This window comes from Sodiomyces alkalinus (genome assembly GCF_003711515.1).
Source record: "Sodiomyces alkalinus F11 unplaced genomic scaffold SODALscaffold_12, whole genome shotgun sequence".
NCBI classification, from domain to species: domain Eukaryota; kingdom Fungi; phylum Ascomycota; class Sordariomycetes; order Glomerellales; family Plectosphaerellaceae; genus Sodiomyces; species Sodiomyces alkalinus.
Window position 1 is genome coordinate 1,040,626 of NW_021167090.1, and position 17,365 is coordinate 1,057,990.

Below are 17,365 nucleotides of genomic sequence, written 5' to 3' on the forward strand. Positions count from 1 at the left end.
GGGTTCGACAGTGGCGCATCCGTTGCGTGGATCATGTTGCGACTTTTCTTGACATTTGTTGTGCGACCGTTCGAACGGCGCGGTACTTGCGCTGGAAGGGAAGGGCTCGAAAAAACTATTTCAGGCCGTGGCTGCCCCTCGTACTCCTCCCCCCGGTTCGTCGTGGCTGTATTGGTAGAACAAGAAGTCGTTCAAGTCGAGCTGAGGCCAAGACGCGACGAGGGCATTTCTGAATCTTCACACAAGGCAAAACAAAGACACTCACACTCACACTCACACAGAATCTCGTCACTTGTCGTTCGAGTTGTCCCTTCACCCCCTTATTCTCCCATCTACCCTTTCGCAGTCTTCTCTTCTCTCTTTTCTCTCGGCATACCCCGTCTTTTTTCAATCGTCGAACGGCCGCAATCATGACGATAGGCTCGATCTCTTCCTCGGCAGATAGTCTGGTGACGGTGTCCATGGCGAGTGACGGCGTGAGGGTCATCACGTTCAACCGACCGGCCAAGCGCAATGCCTTCTCGCAGGAGCTCATCAACACGTTCCTGGAGGCGTTGTCGTCAGCATCAGCAGACAAGTCTGTGCGTGTCATCGTGGTGACGGGCAGTGGAGGTGTCTTCTCAGGTATGTGTTGTGTCACTGTGTGTGGTTTTAAAAAAAAGAGGCATTGTCTCGCCTCGTCCCCACGCCGGCTCGAAAGGTCCACGGCACACACACACACACACAAGAATTGCAGCCTGCCAATGCGCAGATCATTGCAGCTGTGCCGCAGATCCTCGCAGCTGAGTTCGTTGGGTTATTTCCTCCTTTTTTTTTCTTTCACGGATCTGTCGACAATTGATTGACGCGGATCCATAGCGGGGGCCGACATTAGGGAAATATCCGTGCTCGACGGGGAAGATGCACGTCGATGTCTTTATCTCGAGGACCTTTGCGTCGGCATCCGCAACGTCCGCAAGCCACTCATTGCCGCGGTTGAGGGCATGGCTGTACGTTATTCTCTTCCCGAAGACCTTGACATCATGAACCGCAAAAATTGACAGGCCAAAAACAGCTAGGCGGAGGATTCGAGGTCGCGCTGATGGTGAGTAAGAAAGAAACAATTCCCTCCTTTTTTTTTTTTTTTTACCGCCGCCTGTTCCGAGACATGAAGATGAGAAATTGGGAAAATGTGACGAAATGTCGATTTTTCAGGCGAACAAGGGCTTTGAAGCCTCCCTTGACGACTACCTACCAATACTCTACCCTTGATTAAGGTGATGCCATGGTGGTTCTGGATGAAGTCAATCCAGGTCGGCTTCACTCGAGATGATGGAGGGAAGAGAAAGGAAGGGACGACTCACGAGCTCACTTGATGACCTTGGCGGGTTTCAGGAGTCTCAGGTCTGGGTACAAACAAGTGTACTACCTAGGTAGTGTACAAGATGTCAAGATGTATCGACCATGTGCAGATTCCTCATTGGACCCAAACCTCAGGAACCACCGGCAGTCAGCTGCAGTCGTTCTTTCCCCACACTCAGTGACCCACTTAGGTACCTACCTTACGTTGGTCCCAAGGTCCGGATACCTGCTGCTCCCAGCCCTCATACTCCGTACCTTACTTCGGGCACCTTTATGGCCAGTGGGCGCGCTTATCACCGTCACTAACGTCACTATCGTCACTAACGTCACTATCGTCACTAACGTCACTAACGTCACTATCGTCACTATCGTCACTATCACTTATCATGGCGGGAATCGCCCTTCTTGCAAGGCGGTCGATCACTTCTTCAAGGTGACCCCGTCTGAGAGAGACAAGCTGCAAGCGCAAGTCAAACCAGTGGGGATACCGGATACATGGATAAATCAGCTGATGGTCATTTTCTTATGCTTCTCCCTCTCCTGCCTTTTCACCTCAGCGGTGAAGAAGACACTATCCGCACACTAATGCAAAGATGTTCTTCAGTGCGACCTGATCTTCGCATCCGAGACCAGCCGATTCGGCCTTCCGGAGGTCACGATCGGTCTCATCCCCGGTGCCGGCGGTACCCAACGGTTGACCAACGCCGTAGGGAAATACAAGGCAAGCTGAAACCCCCCCCCCCTTCTCTCTCTCTCTCTCTCTCTCTCTCTCTTCTCCCCCGCCTCTCTCTTTTCCTCGAGGCTCTATAATGGCCTGATATATGTCTGAGACAAAAGCCCTTTTTGTTGACAACGAAATGCCGTGACAGGCCATGGAGATGATCCTCCTCGGAACGCCCATCTCAGCCGCCGACGCCAGAGCCGCCGGTCTCGTAGCACAGATCTACGAACCCGGCACTGTCCTCGAAAATGCGGTCAGGACTGCAGCCAATATGGCGGCCCTGAGTCCCACAGCCCTATCTCTTGCCAAAGAGGCAGTCTGCAGATGTAAGCCGGCCCTCTTTAAGCCTTACTTACTCGTATTCCCACCCTTCCCCATTGTACTACCCCGTTGTCTCAAAACCCATATTCCAACCCAAGTCCAACCCCAAAATTCCAAAACCCGGGGGAAGAGAGAAAAGGAGAGAACAAAAAAAAAAAAAAAAAGGGAGAAACCAGAAATGCGTGCAGCAAAGCTAACCAACCGCCAACCGCCAACCGCTCAGCTGACGACCTCGGCCGGGATGACGACTTTGAGAGAAGCCTCTATTACTTTGCTTTTGGCACCCGGGACAAGAAGGAGGGTGTCGAGGCTTTTCTCCAGAAACGGGCCCCCCGCTGGGCTTTCAAGGGCGTGCAAAATTGATTTTCCTTGCTCTCATCCGACGGGGGGTGTCTGTACCTGTGTGTGTGACATGTTTCCTCGGATGAATGTCGAGATTGGATCTGGACGATGGAGGGGCCGAATATATAAATATATAATTTTTTTCATTATTCTGTTATTAGTCTAACACTAGATGTCTGTCTGCCTTGTATCTGCATCTGCTACATCTGCTACATCTGCTACCTGAACCTCCTCTGCTCCTCTTCACCCTACAGAGTAGTTCCCAGACTACGCTATCAAGCTCAAGAGTTGAGTCGATGTCCAAGGCATGAAAGACACCTATCAATAAAACGATTTTTACAAGGGGAAAAATAAAAGTAATCCATTCGTCTCTCCATTCATATACGTAGATAATACTACACGCACCGTAGACCGGTCGACGGCCCCGACTACCCGTTATTCCCCCTCCTCCCACCACGCTTCGCCCTATCCAGATGCCCCCGCAAAACGTTCCTCGTCTGCACCAAGCTCCGCTTCTGTTTCTGCTTGGCCTTGTTTAGCGTCATGAGGAAGTTCTTCTGCCTCGCCTTCTCCTTGTTGCTCGTGCTCTTCCCTTCGGCGGCATTCTTCGACCGGCGGATCGCCTGCGTGCTCTTGTGCTCGTTCCGGTCCGGCTTGTTCTCCTTCGCCATCGCCACCCTCTCCTCCTTGGTCGTCTTGCGGAGCTTGGCCGGCGCCTCGATCTGCTCCGCCGTCAGCCCGTCCTCCGCGTGCCGCGCCAGCGCCTCCTCCAGCTTCCGCTGCGCCCGGTTCTTGCTGCCGCCCAGCGTCTGGCTCAGTCTCGCTTCCATGCGCAGCTCCTGAAGTTTCTGCAGGTCGGCCGGCGTGAGGATCGTCGTCGTCGCCAGCTTGGATATCCTCTGGATTTCGGCGTCTAGTTTTGCGTCCTCCTCGTCCTCGTCCTCGTCCTCACTATCATCCTCATCCTCTTTGCCGCCTTTCGTCTTTCGCTTCTTGGGTGCCGGCTTGCTCTCCTCTTCTTCCTCGTCTTCGGAGTGGCTGACGGCGATCCAACCACCAGAGTCGTCGCTGTCTACCGACTCGACGTCCCAGTCGCTCGAGTTGAACCCGTCATCCTCCACTTCCTCGCCACCGCCCTCCTCCTTCTTCTCGCCGCCATCCTCGGGCAGACCCTTCTCAGCGCGCTTCAACTTCCGCTGCTCCTCCTTCCACTTCTCCAGCAGCTCCAAGCCCTCGATGCCGCCCGCCTCCTCCTCGCCAAACCTCCTCTGCTTGACCTCGCCGGACCGGAGACCCATGGTGGCGTCCTTGCCCCTGTCCTTCTTCGCCAGCATCTCGGCCGCGACCTCGCGGTAGAGCGAGAGCAGGCCCTTGGCGGCCATCATGACGCCCTTGTCCTTGCTCTTGCGGTACTGCACCAGGTCCTGCAGCAGCGTGTCCTGCATGGCGAGCGGCTGGCGCGCGCAGATCTCGCGGATCGCGTTGAGCCCCGCCGCCGCCACCTCGGCCGCCGCCGCCTCCGACACGAACTCGTTGGCGATCTTCTGCACCAGCGGCTCCAGGCAGTCGGGCGGCACCAGGTTGTGCGTGGCCTGCGCCAGCGACGCCAGCACCGACGTCACCGACTCCTGGCGCGGCGTCAGGTACTTGACGAACCACGAGTAGAGCGGCACCACCGTCAGCTTGTGCAGGCCCACCAGCCGCGTGACGAGCTGCAGCACGAGCAGCTTGTTCTCCAGGTTCAGCCTGTTGGACCGCGACGTGTTCTGCAGGTGTTTCTGGAACAGCTGCTCGGCGAAGCCCTGCGGGTCGTGCAGCAGGTGGAAGGCCGAGAAGTTGAGCGGGTGCGGCTTGCTCTTCGCCCGTTCCTGCTTGTGGAGCTTGCCCACGGCCTTGCGGTACGCGTGCGCCTTCTTCTTGGATTTTTTGTTGATGCCCAGCTGGTGTTTCATCTTTTGCAGGTCGATGGCTTCGTCGTCGCTGCTCTCGTCCTCGAGCTCCTCCCTCTCCTTGTCCCCGCCCAGGAAGAACCGCGTCGCTCCGGCCACCACTTTCTCGTTGTCCGAAAGGCAGGCCTCTTTCATCACCTCGACCGTCTTGGCGTCGGTCCAGATCTGCCGTTTCCACAGCTCCCTCGTCAGCTTCACCGCCCATATCGCTTTGGGGGACGTCCGATCGCCGGTGACGAGGTTGAAGAGGACGGTTTGGATGGTCCGGTTGAGCGGGTGGTTCGTGGACTTGGAGTTGGAGTTGCGCAGGTCGCCGACAATCTTTTGGAAGAGGAGCGCTCGGAGCGACTTGCTCGGGGACGAGACGAGAATAGGGAAGAGCGTCGTGAGCAGACGCGAGGAGTCGATGACATCTTTTCGCTTCAGGAGCACCAGACTACCGACCATCTTCTCGCGCAACTCCGGGTGAAGCACCTCGTGATGCTGAAGCAGGATGGCCTTGAGGTCGTCGGGGAAGGACTGGGCATGTTCCCGGTAGCAGTCGGACACATGGGCGATCAGGTCGACGAGGTCGTGGAACGACTTGGTGTACTCGTGGGTCGCAGTAGCCGGGGACACCAGGAAGACCTCGCGCTGGCTCTCGTATTGGCCCCATTGTTGGAGGAAGTTGTCTTCGTATGACTTGGGGTCGCGGCGGATCTTGTATTGTAGAGTCGCGCTGAGGTTGATCAAGTTAGCGAGTGTTGAGAGCGAAGGACAACAGGAAACGAGGAGACCACGTACAGGTCAATGTCGACCTTTTCGAGGGCGCCGACCTTTCTTTTGCCCATTTTGTTGCCGTTGCCCAGGACCTGTCACCTGTTAAAACTCTTAGATAGGCGACTGACCGTGGAGCTGGAGGAGGGACGATTCCCATACTCGAACTTTCTTCGAAGGATTTTACCCAGCAAAAATCCTTATCGTGAAACAACTCCTTATCGTAGGTAATCTCAGCGGGGGTACGTACTCCGTATCCGTTACCTTAGGTTCTTCGTACTTCCTCCTCGGTAATTACCTACCTAGGTACCTTAAGGTGGGCAAGGGACTGATGACTAAGGTAATCTTTAAGAAGAGCCAACGGCCCGTGGCGTCAACCGCTCTCGAGTTGCAACAACCCAACCCGCCCGTGTCTATGTGTACGAAGTGTGCTCCATGGTATGCAAAGCAGCAAGAAGATTATGTTTTTTGGGACGAAAGGAAATCGAAGGTGGGGGACGAGTAAAGATTCTCTTTTACATCCTGGCTCTTCTACGGTCTACCTACGGTACCCTAGGCAATGTCTTGTGCCTACCTGCAGCCTACATACGCATTATCGCGCTTTCGAACCCGCATCTCAACAGTCGCTGCGCATTCAAGAAGACCCAACGCATTGCTTGAAACATCAAATGGCCTGTACAAGAGGTCGTTGGGTGACGGAGGGATGAGATGTTTCAACGGTTCGGTTGGTGATGTGATCTTACAGTTTACTGCTCTTTGGCGGCTTGGCCTTCCCTTCTACAGTCGGTCATTGACCATGCTGTCTCACAGCCCGTCTTGAAGGTCATGTACACTCACAACAGGGATGGCGGGCGTTACCAATTGGCGGTCAAGCAGTGTGCTGGAATATTTAAACCTATGGATTTCTTTTCTTCAAGTACGCCCTTGGGATCCTGCTTCGTACTTCCAACGCCCTCAAAGGCACAGCCAACAACCCGCCGCGGGAGCTCCCGTCCGTCTCCTCTTCCCATTCACCCCCGGGTGCCTAGGACTAGCTAATAGGTATAGGTACGGATATTTTGTGCGTGTAAATTCAAAGCGCTGGGGGACAGCGGCAGAGCTCAGGCTGAGACATGGATCGGCACCTTTTTGTTCCACAGTTAACCAATTGGAGTAAATATTGCCATTGAGTGCTCATCCCCCATCTCACGGCTGTGTCCCGTGTTGCGGTGAAGAAACGCCGATGAGAAGAAAAGCATAAGAGGCAGTGTAAGCCCGAGTCAACCGCCGTCGCGTCGTTTCGTAACTCTGGTCTCGCAGTTCCGTCCCCTGTTTCTCTTCCCTTTTCAAATCTGGAAAGGCATACAACGTAGAAAGCTAGCCAACTAACATCATGTCGCACCCCATCCCCCAGCCTCCTGGCGTCCCCCTCTTAGGGAACGTCTTCGACATTGATACCAGCAACACCTGGGGCTCATTGAAGAAGCTGTCGGAAAAATACGGCGAAATCTTCCAGATCAAGGTGCTGGGTCATTCCATGGTCTTCGTAGCCGGCGCCGCGCTGGCCGAGGAGCTCTGCGACGAGAAGCGATTCCGAAAGTACGTCGGCGGGCCCATAGTCGAGATCCGAGCCGCCGTCCACGACGCCCTCTTCACGGCCTTCGACCACGAAGAGTCATGGGGCATCGCCCACCGCATCATCGCGCCCCGGCTCGCCCCCGAGTCCATCGCCGAACGCTTCTTCGACATGCGCGACACCGCCACAGAGCTCATCCAGCTGTGGAAGGGCCTCGGCACCACCAACACCATCCCCCTGGTCGACCAACTCAACAGGCTGAACCTCGAAGCCACCACCCTGGCGCTGTACGGGAAGAAGCTAGACTGCCTGGCGGGGCCGGAGCACCCCATGATCCAAGCCATGGAGGACTCCACCTCGGAGGCCATGAAACGTCCCGCCAGGCCGGCGCTCCTCAACTGGCTCGTCCACGGCAGCAAGTTCAAAAAGTCCATCCGCGCCATGCGGTCCTACGCCGCCGACATGGTGGCCCACCGCAAAGCGAACCCCGCCCTCCACGACCGCAACGACGTCCTCGCCGCCCTGATGGAAGGCACCGACCCGCAAACCGGCAACGCCCTCACCGACTCGCAAGTCCTCGACGAGATCGTCTCCATGCCCATCGGCAGCAGCACCGCCCCCTGCCTCATCGCCACCGCCATCTACTTCCTCCTCAAGAATCCAGACCTCATCGTCACCGCGCGCAAGGAGATCGACGCCGTCCTCGCCAACGCCAACGGCGAAGGGGAGCTCACCTACGCCCACCTCGCGCAGCTCCCCTACATCGAAGCCATCCTCCGCGAATCCCTCCGCCTCTCCTTCGCCGCCCCGGGCTTCAACATCGAACCCATCCCCCGGCCCGCGGGGGACACGAGCCCCGTCCTCCTCGCCGGCGGGAAGTACCAGATCCCCCACAACCAGCCCATGATCATCGTCCTCGCCGGCGTGAACCGCGACCCGGCCGTCTTCGACGACCCGCTCGCCTTCCGCCCCGAGAGGATGCTGGGCGACGCCTACGAGAAGCTGCCGCTCGGCGTGCGGCGGTGGTACGGGAACGGGAAGAGGGAGTGCATCGGGAAGCACTACGCTTGGCTTTGGAACATCGTCGTCCTGACCAAGCTGATCCGGGAGGTGGATTTCGAGATGGCCGATCCGAGCTATCAGCTTGACCAGGATGGATGGTTTAACCTGAGACCGGTGGATTTCTTTGTCAAGGTGAAGCCGAGGGCTGTCTAATTAGAATACTTGTTTTTTTTTGTCTTCGTCTTTCTTCTTCTATTTTAACATATAATCCCCTTCGCACTGAGCACTCGCTCAGCACCTACGGCGCCGGACGGGGTAATGGTACTTACGCAAGTCGAGTCGATAACATTCATCTGTTTTGCCGGCAAATTGGACACGGGCACCGCCTCAAGGATTCTTTTTTTCTCAATTCCTCCCTCCGTGCTGTCTAGTACGTTCCGAACTCAACTACCTATCCACCGTCCTTCTTCGTCCACGCCTAAAGGTACAGTTAAAAAAAAAAAAAAAAAAAAGAAAAGAATTTACCAGATTCGTCAAGTCATGCCGGTTCCCATTCTTTGCAGTTTTGACACGTGCCATGCAGAGGCGAACATGCCCCTGGCACTCAAAAAGAAACGCCCAATCCACACCATAAACGCCGTACGAACGTGAAAACACAAAAGTTCCCCACGTCTGGAGGCCGGATGACTAAATTCAAGTACTGGAAAACGGGGGGGTTAAGCAGCAGTATGATGTGTGCTGAGTAGAAGACCAAAAATAGAGTGAGACGAGCCGGAAGAGGATCCCCTGTTTCTACAGACAGAGCTGCTCTAACCTGGCGAGGACAGGTTCCAGGCTGGCACTAATGCGTTGCACCCGAGCCATGGCCACCGCTGCTTTCTCTTCTTCCTCTGATGCATCGACAAGCTCGTACCGCGCGAGTATCTTCTCGGGCTCTATGCCGCCGAAGATGTCGACGTGGTTGAACCCGTCCGTGTCGAGCTCGACGGGGCACTCGGAAAGCGGACATGACGATGAATGGTAGAGGGCAAACTCGGGATCGTTCTCAAACTCGTCGTCCAACGCCTCCTCCTGGGCTTCAGTCTGTTGTTGTTCAGCCACCTCGGGCGTGAACATCTTGGACGGCAGTTCCGGTGGGGGCAGGTCGACTTTGTCGTCTTCCGACTCGAACGTCTCGCCGATGAAGTTGGAGGACTTGCCGGAGAGCATGCCGGCGTCGATAACGGCGGGCATTTCAGGCGTCTCGACGACAGCGAACACCTGAGGCTGCATAGCGAAGGCCTCGTTGGCGGCGTTAAAGAGGGGGAAATCCATGTCATGCTCGGGGATCAAAGCCATGCCGATCTGGTGCTGTTGTTGTTGGACGCCATAGGGATTCGGGTCTTTGGGGGTTTGTGGCTGTTGTAGTTGTTGTTGTTGTTGTTGTTGTTGTTGTTGTTGTTGTTGCTCGGGCAGTCGCTCCGTCTTAACGGGAGGCTGGGCCTGCGAGGGCACGGGAGGATGCTGCTGATGCTGGAGTTGATGCGGTGGGAGGGGCGCCTGTGGGTTGCTGCTGAGCTGATCGAGGAAGGTGGAGAAGGAGGGTGACGTGAGGAGCATGCGGGTAAGGTCGGAAAGTCTCTTATTCTCTTCCAAAAGTGCCCGGTTTTGCACAAGCAAGTCGCCATTTTCGGAGATCCTGTTCGCGATTTCCGCCTCGAGCTGAGAAATGTACTCTGGAAGAAAGGTGTCAGCATCTTAATTGTGCAGGGGAGGAATCAGGAGGGCGGGTTTTTTTTTCTTCTTCTTTCTTCTTTCTTTTCTCCCTTTTTTTTTCTTTTCTCTTTGGTTTTTTTCTTTTCTTCTTCTCTTCTTCTCTTCTTACCTTTTCGTCTTGATCGGAAAGCGCGGGCCGATACCTTGTTCCGAAGCTGGCGACGTTCTTTGCTGCTCAACTTCTTACCCTCTTCGCTTGCAAGCAGTCGCTCGTCCTCGTCCATCTCATCTTCGTCCTTCTTGGGTCGAGACACGTTGATCACCGGCGTGGGACTGGCCGATTCGCCCATGGGCCGGGCACGCATCGAATTGAGGAGTTGGGTGATCTTCTGCTCGACAATGGGGTCGGTCGGCTGAGCGCTCTTGGTCCTGGATTTGGACTGCTGACGCTGGTGCTGCTGCTGGCCTTGGGAGTGCAGAATCTGCTGTTGTCGTCGCTGCTGCTGAGCCTGGGCCTGGGCTTTGCCGTTGGCGGCGGCGGCGGCGGCGGCCTGAGTATGCATTCCGGGCCAGAGCCTACCGACGTTGCTGGGCTGAGAGGGGACGACGGGTGATTCTTGGCCAGTGAGAGAGTTCGGGTTGATGGTGTCAAGGTCTGGGTAGAGGAAAGAGTCGGAAGGGGAGTCGAAGTCCATGTTGTCCACGTCCACCGGGTTTGACGAGGCCTGCGAGGCATGCGAGGCAGCCGTGCCGGGGAGGGTATTGAAATCCAAGAGATTGGGGTCGGGGCTTAGGCCGTTCAGGAAATCGGCGCTGTAGCCGCCATGGTAGCCGGATACTTGCGCGTTGGCCTGGTTCACGGCGAGAGTGCTCGCTAAGGCTCCAGGGACAAAGCCGGTCTGTTGTTTATAGAGTCCGTACTGATGGCTGGGCCCGCTTAGCGTAGGTTGGGCGGTTGTGGTCGTCGCCGCGGAGGAGGGAACTGTTGGGGTCTGGACGGAGTTGATGGGCGGCATGTTGGGGAATGTTGTTTTGTTGGTCGTAACTGGCGAGAGAGATGGTGACTGATAAGAGGGGATATTGTCGTAGTCGCTGAGATCGAGGAGACCGTCGAGATGATCGACGTTCTGGGGCTGAGTTGGCGTCATGCTATCCGGCTTCGATGAGACGCCCACGTCTTCCCGAAATAAACAAACAAGGGCCAAAGGCAAACCCTCGTTACGACTCGATGACGGAGGGGCAGTGACGGTTCTGACGAAAAACCCGATCGGATAAATTTTGCCTCTAATCGAGAGAGGGGGGGAATTGCAAGAGGCGCAATAATACACTGGCGGGCGGATATGTAATTGACTGATGGGTGAATTTCGGTGGGAAATGGAGATATGTTCGTGGTGAAGAGGACACAAGTAGGGGAAAAGCAGGAGAAAGGAGACCGGGTAACGCTGGAAAGGAGGTGGGAAGATCGAAAGTCTTGGAAGCATCCAAGGAGTCACGAAGTATTCTCTCCCAGATAAGGTACCTGGATAAGAAGCACTGGAGGCGGTAATGAGGAGAGTGAGCAGGTGAAGAAGGGACACAAGTTGGGACCGGGCTTGGGCCTCGTTCTTGAATATCACTGCTGCCTGTCAGACCAACCAGCCCGGGAAAGCGCCACTGGGTTTAGGCGCTAATAATTACCAGTATCCGTAGCTCGCTCCTGCTTTTTGAGTGTATGTACCTACTTCGTACCAGATGAAGTATTCAGTACTGAGTACATACAGCGGTACACACAATTGGGCAATAGCAGTACAATTCAAAGTATGTCATCACTTTATACACGTGTAAAACGAGGGCCGTTGAACGACAGAGCCAGAAAAGGGGAGAAGGGGGACGCGTAAGCCCCAAGCAGCGAGTCGCCCAACTTGGGTTGAACCAAGACTTAGACATGCCCCGCCGAAGTGACCATCATGAGCCAACCATTGGGCCAAACGTTGGCTCTTCCCGTGCCTGGTACGTACTCAATAGCAGTTTCTCTGTCCTCTAAGTGGACTTTGTTAAGCATGTACATGGATATGGCAATAGCTAGAGTGTACTGAAAAGTATTCAGCTACGGTATGTGTCTTGCCTTTGCCTTCGCTCCCGATCCTCTGGGCGAATACGGAGCACCATACACTGGTAGCTGCTCTGTACTCCGTCCTCCGTATTGCTGTACATATAGCAGTATGAAGTAATTACAGAAATCCTCCGTAATCCAGCGTGAAAGCCCCGGTCCGTCTCAGGCTCCTTGCACCAAGGGATGCTCCCATACGTGGTAGGAGGAGCTTTCCTGGTTCAGCATCATCAGTTCTCTCTCCAATCCGACGACCCATCACGCTACACGTAAAACGGTTAATGGAACTCCGAGTATCACCGCCGAACAAAGGCATAAAGGCACAAAGGCATATGTTTCTTCGTCTCGGTCATAGTCCTGGGGGATGCAAACGTCATTAAACCACCTCCCGTACAGTTACCCCTAAAGGAATAGGGGGGACAACCCAACAACAACAATCCCATTCCTGTTCCTTCATCTCCCAAGTCTCGGGGTTTCGCCTTTTCTTGTACGAAGTACGAAGTAAGTACAGATAAATTACCAAGTGCACGGGTACTTCGTAGGTTTATCAACCACCCGGGAGCGAGCACTGCCACAGCCACTGCTACCCACCACCAACATTCCCGCACCACCATCAAACTCCGAGATCCGAACTGAATGCGAAAAGAACAACTTCGTATGGTGTGCCGGACAATCGTCCACGATGGCGTACAGTTCGTGGCTCGGCTCATATTGTGTCAAGGACCCAAGGCCTTGGATGAACTCTGTCTGAGGGAATCGAATCGGTCTGTCCATTGATTCCGATTCTCCGCGTCCTCGTGCCCTTGAACGGTAAAGAAAGAATTGTACCTAATAAGATACGGAGTAAGCAGGTAAATTACCTCAAACTCCGTCCGAATAAGGTACCTACCAGAGAGGTACATAAGGTCAAAGATGGAATCGGGTACCTACCTAAACAATCATTGATGGGCTCCCTCCCTCCGTCCCATGCGCCACCACTCTGGGCAGGAAATGACGTTGACCAAGACCATAAGTCAACAATAGCACCCGCTGAGCACGTTTCAGATACGGATTGGCGATTCTCTCACGATACGTGTACTTTCAGATGTCGCAGGCTCTTGTCCATCGGCGGCGCCAGCAGTCAACACTCGCCGTGGACTGGTCTTATCTACGCTTCTTTTTAGTCTTCCCCTGTCCCGGTCGGTCACGGCGGTGTTTTTGAATGTCCCGAATGTTCCGATCGTATTCGAATCGGGCGACTCAAGAAAGAATACATTGACATTGGGCTAACTTCTCAGAAGACGCGTTGGTTTGTTTGTGTTGATGGGCGTTGAGTGCTATTGTACCTTCCCAAGGGCGCACGAAGACCGAATACCTACCTCTAGGTACCTTAGGTAAGGTAAGGTAAGGTAGGTAATGTTTTCGTACCTCGTACATGGGGGTACATGAGGGTACATCCTGTCGCCCCGCTGCTTTCTTCCACAAGTGTCACATCGATTGTGGCTGTGCATCCCCTTTCCCCAAGTTCTCGCCACTGGTCTCTCCCCTTGGGAGCAAGCATCAATGGCGCATTCACCACTCTCAGAGTTCGCTGGATCGCCGCCGTTCTATTATCCTATGATTCCCGTTCCGTTCTGGCCGTCTATCTGAGCTTCATTTTCCCCGACTACGTGTCCAGAACTGGCGTCTGTCACGATCAAACGGTAACGGTCCTACTTTGTATCACCTCCCTGGCTGGGTGGCACCGTGGGCCGTGGCCCTCCCGTCGGTCACATCAGTATCCCTTCCCCCGCTGGATCACGTTCACCATGGGCTCGCCCCGGCTCTTCCTCTCCAAGTTGAGTTCCAGCACATCAATGGTTCGGTCGCCGTAGTTCGCGATCAACCCGCTCATATGAGGCGAGATGATGATGTTGGGCGCCGTCCAGAGCGGGCTGTCTGCAGGCAGGGGTTCCGGGTCCGTCACGTCCAACGCGGCCCCGCGCAGCTGACCGGTTTCCAGGGCGGCAATGAGGGCCGTCTGATCAATAGTCTCGCCGCGTGAGATGTTGCTCACGAACGACTGGCGGCGGCTGAGAATCTCAAATTCGGCCGTGGAGAGGATATGGCGAGTTTGCGGCCTGTGAGCAGATGCCTCAGTCCTGCGAGTGTCCTCGATGGATCTCTGTTCAAGCTTGAAAAGGAGGAAAGGGGGGGAGGGGGAGGGGCAGGGGGAGGGGGGGATAGGGGTTAAGGGGAGAGGTACGTCAGCGGTAGGCACAAGACGACAATGTCCAAATCTTGTCGGAGGAACTCGTGGAAAGAGGGCTTATCGAGCCCACTGAACCATCTCGTCGGGATGGAACCATCCGGGTCCCCCGTGTTGGGAACGGTATAGCCCGTATCCCGTCTCTGCTCCGGCGTCTCCCTGGGCGTGGCCGTGAAGGCGTACACGTCCATAGCCATCGCCTTGGCGATACGTGCCACTACACTCATTGACAAATCTCAAGTCAGAACAACGGTGAAAGTGAAAAAGGAGACAGCAGGGGAAAGGAGAACACACCGTGACGGCCAATCCCGCCGTATCCCACAATGCCGATCCGTTGGCCGACGACGTCGCGACAGCTCATAAAGTCGGCGCCCGAGCTCCACTGCCGCTTCAGGTGCAGTTCGCGGCTGTAATTGTACTTGTGGCAGTGCACGAGGGCGGTCATGACCACCCATTCGGCGATGGGAGGCCCCGCGATTCCGCGGGACGTGGTCATCAGAACCGAAGACTGCGTATACACGGGGTGCTGGACGATGTGGTCTGTGCCGGAGGAGCAGAAGTGGATGTAGGACAGGTCCGGAGCGTCTTCCATCGTCTGGGGCAGGACGTTGAGGGTGACGAGGATCGTCTTGCCGGCGTAGTCCTCTGGGGGTTCCCTCACGGTTCCATTAATTTATTTCGCTCGGCAATGAAGACTGCATGATAAAAAGGAAGGAGAAATGAGACCCTTACTTTTAGCGGGTTGCTTGAATGTTTTCCATTCTGAAGACCTTGGTGATGGGGTCGGGGCGACGGTGATCTCCACGTTGGGGAACTTCTCCTTTAGCCGAGCTAGGCGTTCTTCGGACACCTCCACGGGGACCGTGATCAAGATATGCTCACGGATTTGAGCAACCATGGTCAATGTGTTCTTTCGATGAAGAATCTAGTTCGAACGAGAGTTGAAGATGGGATGTGAGCGTCAAGCGTCCCATGACATCGCTCGGCATGACAGTGTTATATATCGCATGAAGTCTGCCGATAACAGGACGTTGGCGCAGACGCTAGAAGCGGGACAGTGCCGGAATTAAGGACGGCGGGGGAGGGGCTCCAGGGGTCTAAGTCGGGGGACCGTTGCTCTGCTGCTGTCCCTTTCACTGGCGTATAGAAAAGGACGTGCGAAGCAGTACAAATGAATAAGATAGTATTTCTTCAGGTTTACTCTTCTCTTTAAAGTTGTTTTTGTAGAATGTTGAGGTAACACAAGCTGATAGATCGACCACGAGTCGAAGGATTGGGAGTTGGCAATTATTAATCCCATGCCCGTTTATCATATTAGGCAGGTCATGGTGCTCCGAACTCCGGAGAATTGTAACCGAACGTTGGAGCCCTTCACAATCTCCCCCCCTCCTAGGCAATTGATAAACCTAAGATAACAGGCTCAACATGTTCCTGTTGGAAATATAACATGACAATAAGGGGAAAGCTAGAGAGAAACGCAGTATCAACTTATGAGCCTAGTAACACTGATCTGAGACACAAATACGTAGGGTATAGTTATACTAGCATAAGTGGTAGTCAGAACTCAGAACCCTCTCATATCAACACATGGTACAGAAGTTCATATATCAGAACAAAACATGAAACCATTTTCATAATATAGACAGTGAGCACTATACTGCTGTATTCTTGAAGCCAGGCAGCAGTTAAGTTGTTAAAGGAAGTTGAGACGAATACGCTGTTTCAATTGGCATCGGCCCGACCTGGGTCAGCTCAGGGTCGGGCTGTGAGGTAACGGTAAACTCACCGATATTCTACTTTCTTAGCTGTCATTCGTCCACTTTTCATTGCTCCAGGGACGCTCTTGTAACCTTCAAGATGTTTCTGGTGATGTTGGTCGTGAGAATGTTTGGCAACTCCTAACTGCAGCTGGTTTCAACATCACAAGGATAACAGGGACGGCCTCCTCTCAGGAGTCGGCGTAAGTTTGTATGTTTGGATTATAGCGCTGCGCGTCGCTATTTCTGGGCTTCAAGCTACGTTTCCATTAAGACGCGTTTGAGGCCTTGACGCCGGTCTTACATAGGCATACGCGCGCATGCCAGTTGAAGGCAATGTGTCGGTAGGTTATCCAGATGGTGGACATAGTGAAGAGAGGCAATCAACAACTTGTTTAATAGAGGTGCGACTAATATATCATGCAAGACCTTCCAAGGAGGGAAAGGCTGAGCAGATAACGGAGCTTTTCGTTGTGAGGCTGCATCACTGTCTTATGTTGTCGCGTCGTTGATGAGACGCGATACATCATACGCAATCAAAATCAAAGAAGAACTGGATACACCAGAGTTCCATGCTAAACTGTAATGTTGGCCCAATTTTATAGCACTGGCCACCAAAGGCTTGTTTGTTGACTCTCCTCTTTGTAACGTACGAACGTATTACAAGGGAATACTTTGACATGGACTCAGGACTCGTCCGAACCCCACGTCCACAGACTAGTTTTGTGTGAGTTTGACAGACTCATTGTTTTACTATTGTAGCAGTAACCGCCTTAATTATGTGTCAAACAGACTGACTATAAGACCAAAACGACAAGTCAAGTTGAGCAAGTTATGGAGTCAACAGAATTGACATCGCCAACCACAGCAACACACAATGGGAAGCCGGGCAGAATCAAGTAACAGCGTCTTTCCCTGACAGGCTAAGGAATATCGAGCGTGGGGAAGTCTGAGAATACAATGCCCCTTTCCTACACAACCCCGGGTCTGGCCTCAGAGGACGACTGTTTGATCTCGCACTTCTCTCCCTTTGAAGTTCGTTGATGATCCATCATCCGAGTGTATGACCTTCAGTGTCACTTCATATTCTGGCCTTACTCCCTTCCCCTTCCCTAGTCCATACATACCCTCACTTATCTGGTCCCAACTCTCAACCCTGCATGAACGAATCTAGGCAAAGTAGAAATCCGACTCTCAGGAAAGCCAGAGGGTGGGACAGGCTTTCGAGTTCGATGTGTGAGAGCCTCTCAGTTGTAAAGAGATCAACACAAACCCATGGTCTCACCCTGTCTCATCATTCATGAGTGCTCAAGTGGCAGGCCAAATACTCACTAACGTACTTGGCACTTCGTGGGCTCAAGTCGGACTTGTAGCCTCTATCAACGGTCCCAAGATCCAAAACCAAAAGTCACTTCGTCTAGTGAATGACTGAGTGGATTTGCCTCTCTACCAGCAACTCCACCAACTCGCGTCTCGTGCGGACTCACCTAACGACGCCAAGCCCAGGGGGCGTCCACATTGTATTCGTACATATAATCGGACACTTCTGACATCGTTGACACTAAGCGATCATAGATCACCCCACATGCAAGTGAGTTTTCGTTGCTTTT

General features: G+C 54.1%; 5 protein-coding genes across 5 annotated transcripts; 2 read left to right on the top strand and 3 right to left on the bottom strand.

The window, feature by feature from the left end:
* On the top strand, positions 1–2,947 carry SODALDRAFT_346666 (ClpP/crotonase). Its single transcript, XM_028613261.1, has 6 exons — positions 1–624; positions 859–989; positions 1,055–1,084; positions 1,946–2,062; positions 2,211–2,388; positions 2,607–2,947. The coding sequence occupies exons 1-6, from the start codon at positions 411–413 to the stop codon at positions 2,744–2,746; spliced, it is 810 nt and encodes a 269-aa protein (XP_028462994.1). The 5' UTR covers positions 1–410; the 3' UTR covers positions 2,747–2,947.
* Positions 2,948–3,153: 206 nt separating this feature from the next.
* SODALDRAFT_337759 (SDA1-domain-containing protein) lies at positions 3,154–5,504 on the bottom strand (the record flags this gene model as incomplete). The annotated part of the gene is made up of 2 exons (XM_028612722.1): positions 3,154–5,392; positions 5,458–5,504. 2 exons carry the CDS (start codon positions 5,502–5,504, stop codon positions 3,154–3,156), a joined length of 2,286 nt encoding a protein of 761 aa, XP_028462995.1.
* A 1,141-nt stretch (positions 5,505–6,645) lies between these two features.
* On the top strand, positions 6,646–8,479 carry SODALDRAFT_301831 (cytochrome P450). Its single transcript, XM_028608909.1, has one exon. It carries the CDS (start codon positions 6,803–6,805, stop codon positions 8,198–8,200), a length of 1,398 nt encoding a protein of 465 aa, XP_028462996.1. The 5' UTR covers positions 6,646–6,802; the 3' UTR covers positions 8,201–8,479.
* Positions 8,480–12,545, bottom strand: SODALDRAFT_382114 (hypothetical protein; the record flags this gene model as incomplete). Its single annotated transcript, XM_028615207.1, has 8 exons — positions 8,480–9,702; positions 9,852–10,933; positions 11,011–11,152; positions 11,217–11,304; positions 11,607–11,753; positions 11,828–11,987; positions 12,096–12,128; positions 12,370–12,545. 8 exons carry the CDS (start codon positions 12,543–12,545, stop codon positions 8,780–8,782), a joined length of 2,751 nt encoding a protein of 916 aa, XP_028462997.1. The 3' UTR covers positions 8,480–8,779.
* Positions 12,546–13,339: 794 nt separating this feature from the next.
* On the bottom strand, positions 13,340–14,601 carry SODALDRAFT_329379 (2-hydroxyacid dehydrogenase). The gene is made up of 3 exons (XM_028610921.1): positions 14,293–14,601; positions 13,996–14,215; positions 13,340–13,870 (listed from the first exon to the last, which is right to left on the bottom strand). Exons 1-3 carry the CDS (start codon positions 14,588–14,590, stop codon positions 13,525–13,527), a joined length of 864 nt encoding a protein of 287 aa, XP_028462998.1. The 5' UTR covers positions 14,591–14,601; the 3' UTR covers positions 13,340–13,524.
* Positions 14,602–17,365: the final 2,764 nt, after the last annotated feature.

What these genes read in the sequence shown, in the direction of transcription:
- SODALDRAFT_346666 (XM_028613261.1), top strand. Translation starts at nt 411, where the DNA reads ATGACGATAGGCTCGATCTCTTCCTCGGCAGATAGTCTGGTGACGGTG. An exon ending in CCGCGGTTGAGGGCATGGCT is followed by an intron (nt 990 to 1,054) that starts GTACGTTATTCT and finishes GGCCAAAAACAG; the next exon opens with CTAGGCGGAGGATTCGAGGT. An exon ending in ACGCCGTAGGGAAATACAAG is followed by an intron (nt 2,063 to 2,210) that starts GCAAGCTGAAAC and finishes ATGCCGTGACAG; the next exon opens with GCCATGGAGATGATCCTCCT.
- SODALDRAFT_301831 (XM_028608909.1), top strand. Translation starts at nt 6,803, where the DNA reads ATGTCGCACCCCATCCCCCAGCCTCCTGGCGTCCCCCTCTTAGGGAAC.
- SODALDRAFT_329379 (XM_028610921.1), bottom strand. Translation starts at nt 14,590, where the DNA reads ATGGAAGACGCTCCGGACCTGTCCTACATCCACTTCTGCTCCTCCGGC. An exon ending in CGGCGGGATTGGCCGTCACG is followed by an intron (nt 14,216 to 14,292) that starts GTGTGTTCTCCT and finishes CAATGAGTGTAG; the next exon opens with TGGCACGTATCGCCAAGGCG. An exon ending in GTCTTGTGCCTACCGCTGAC is followed by an intron (nt 13,871 to 13,995) that starts GTACCTCTCCCC and finishes ATCTGCTCACAG; the next exon opens with GCCGCAAACTCGCCATATCC.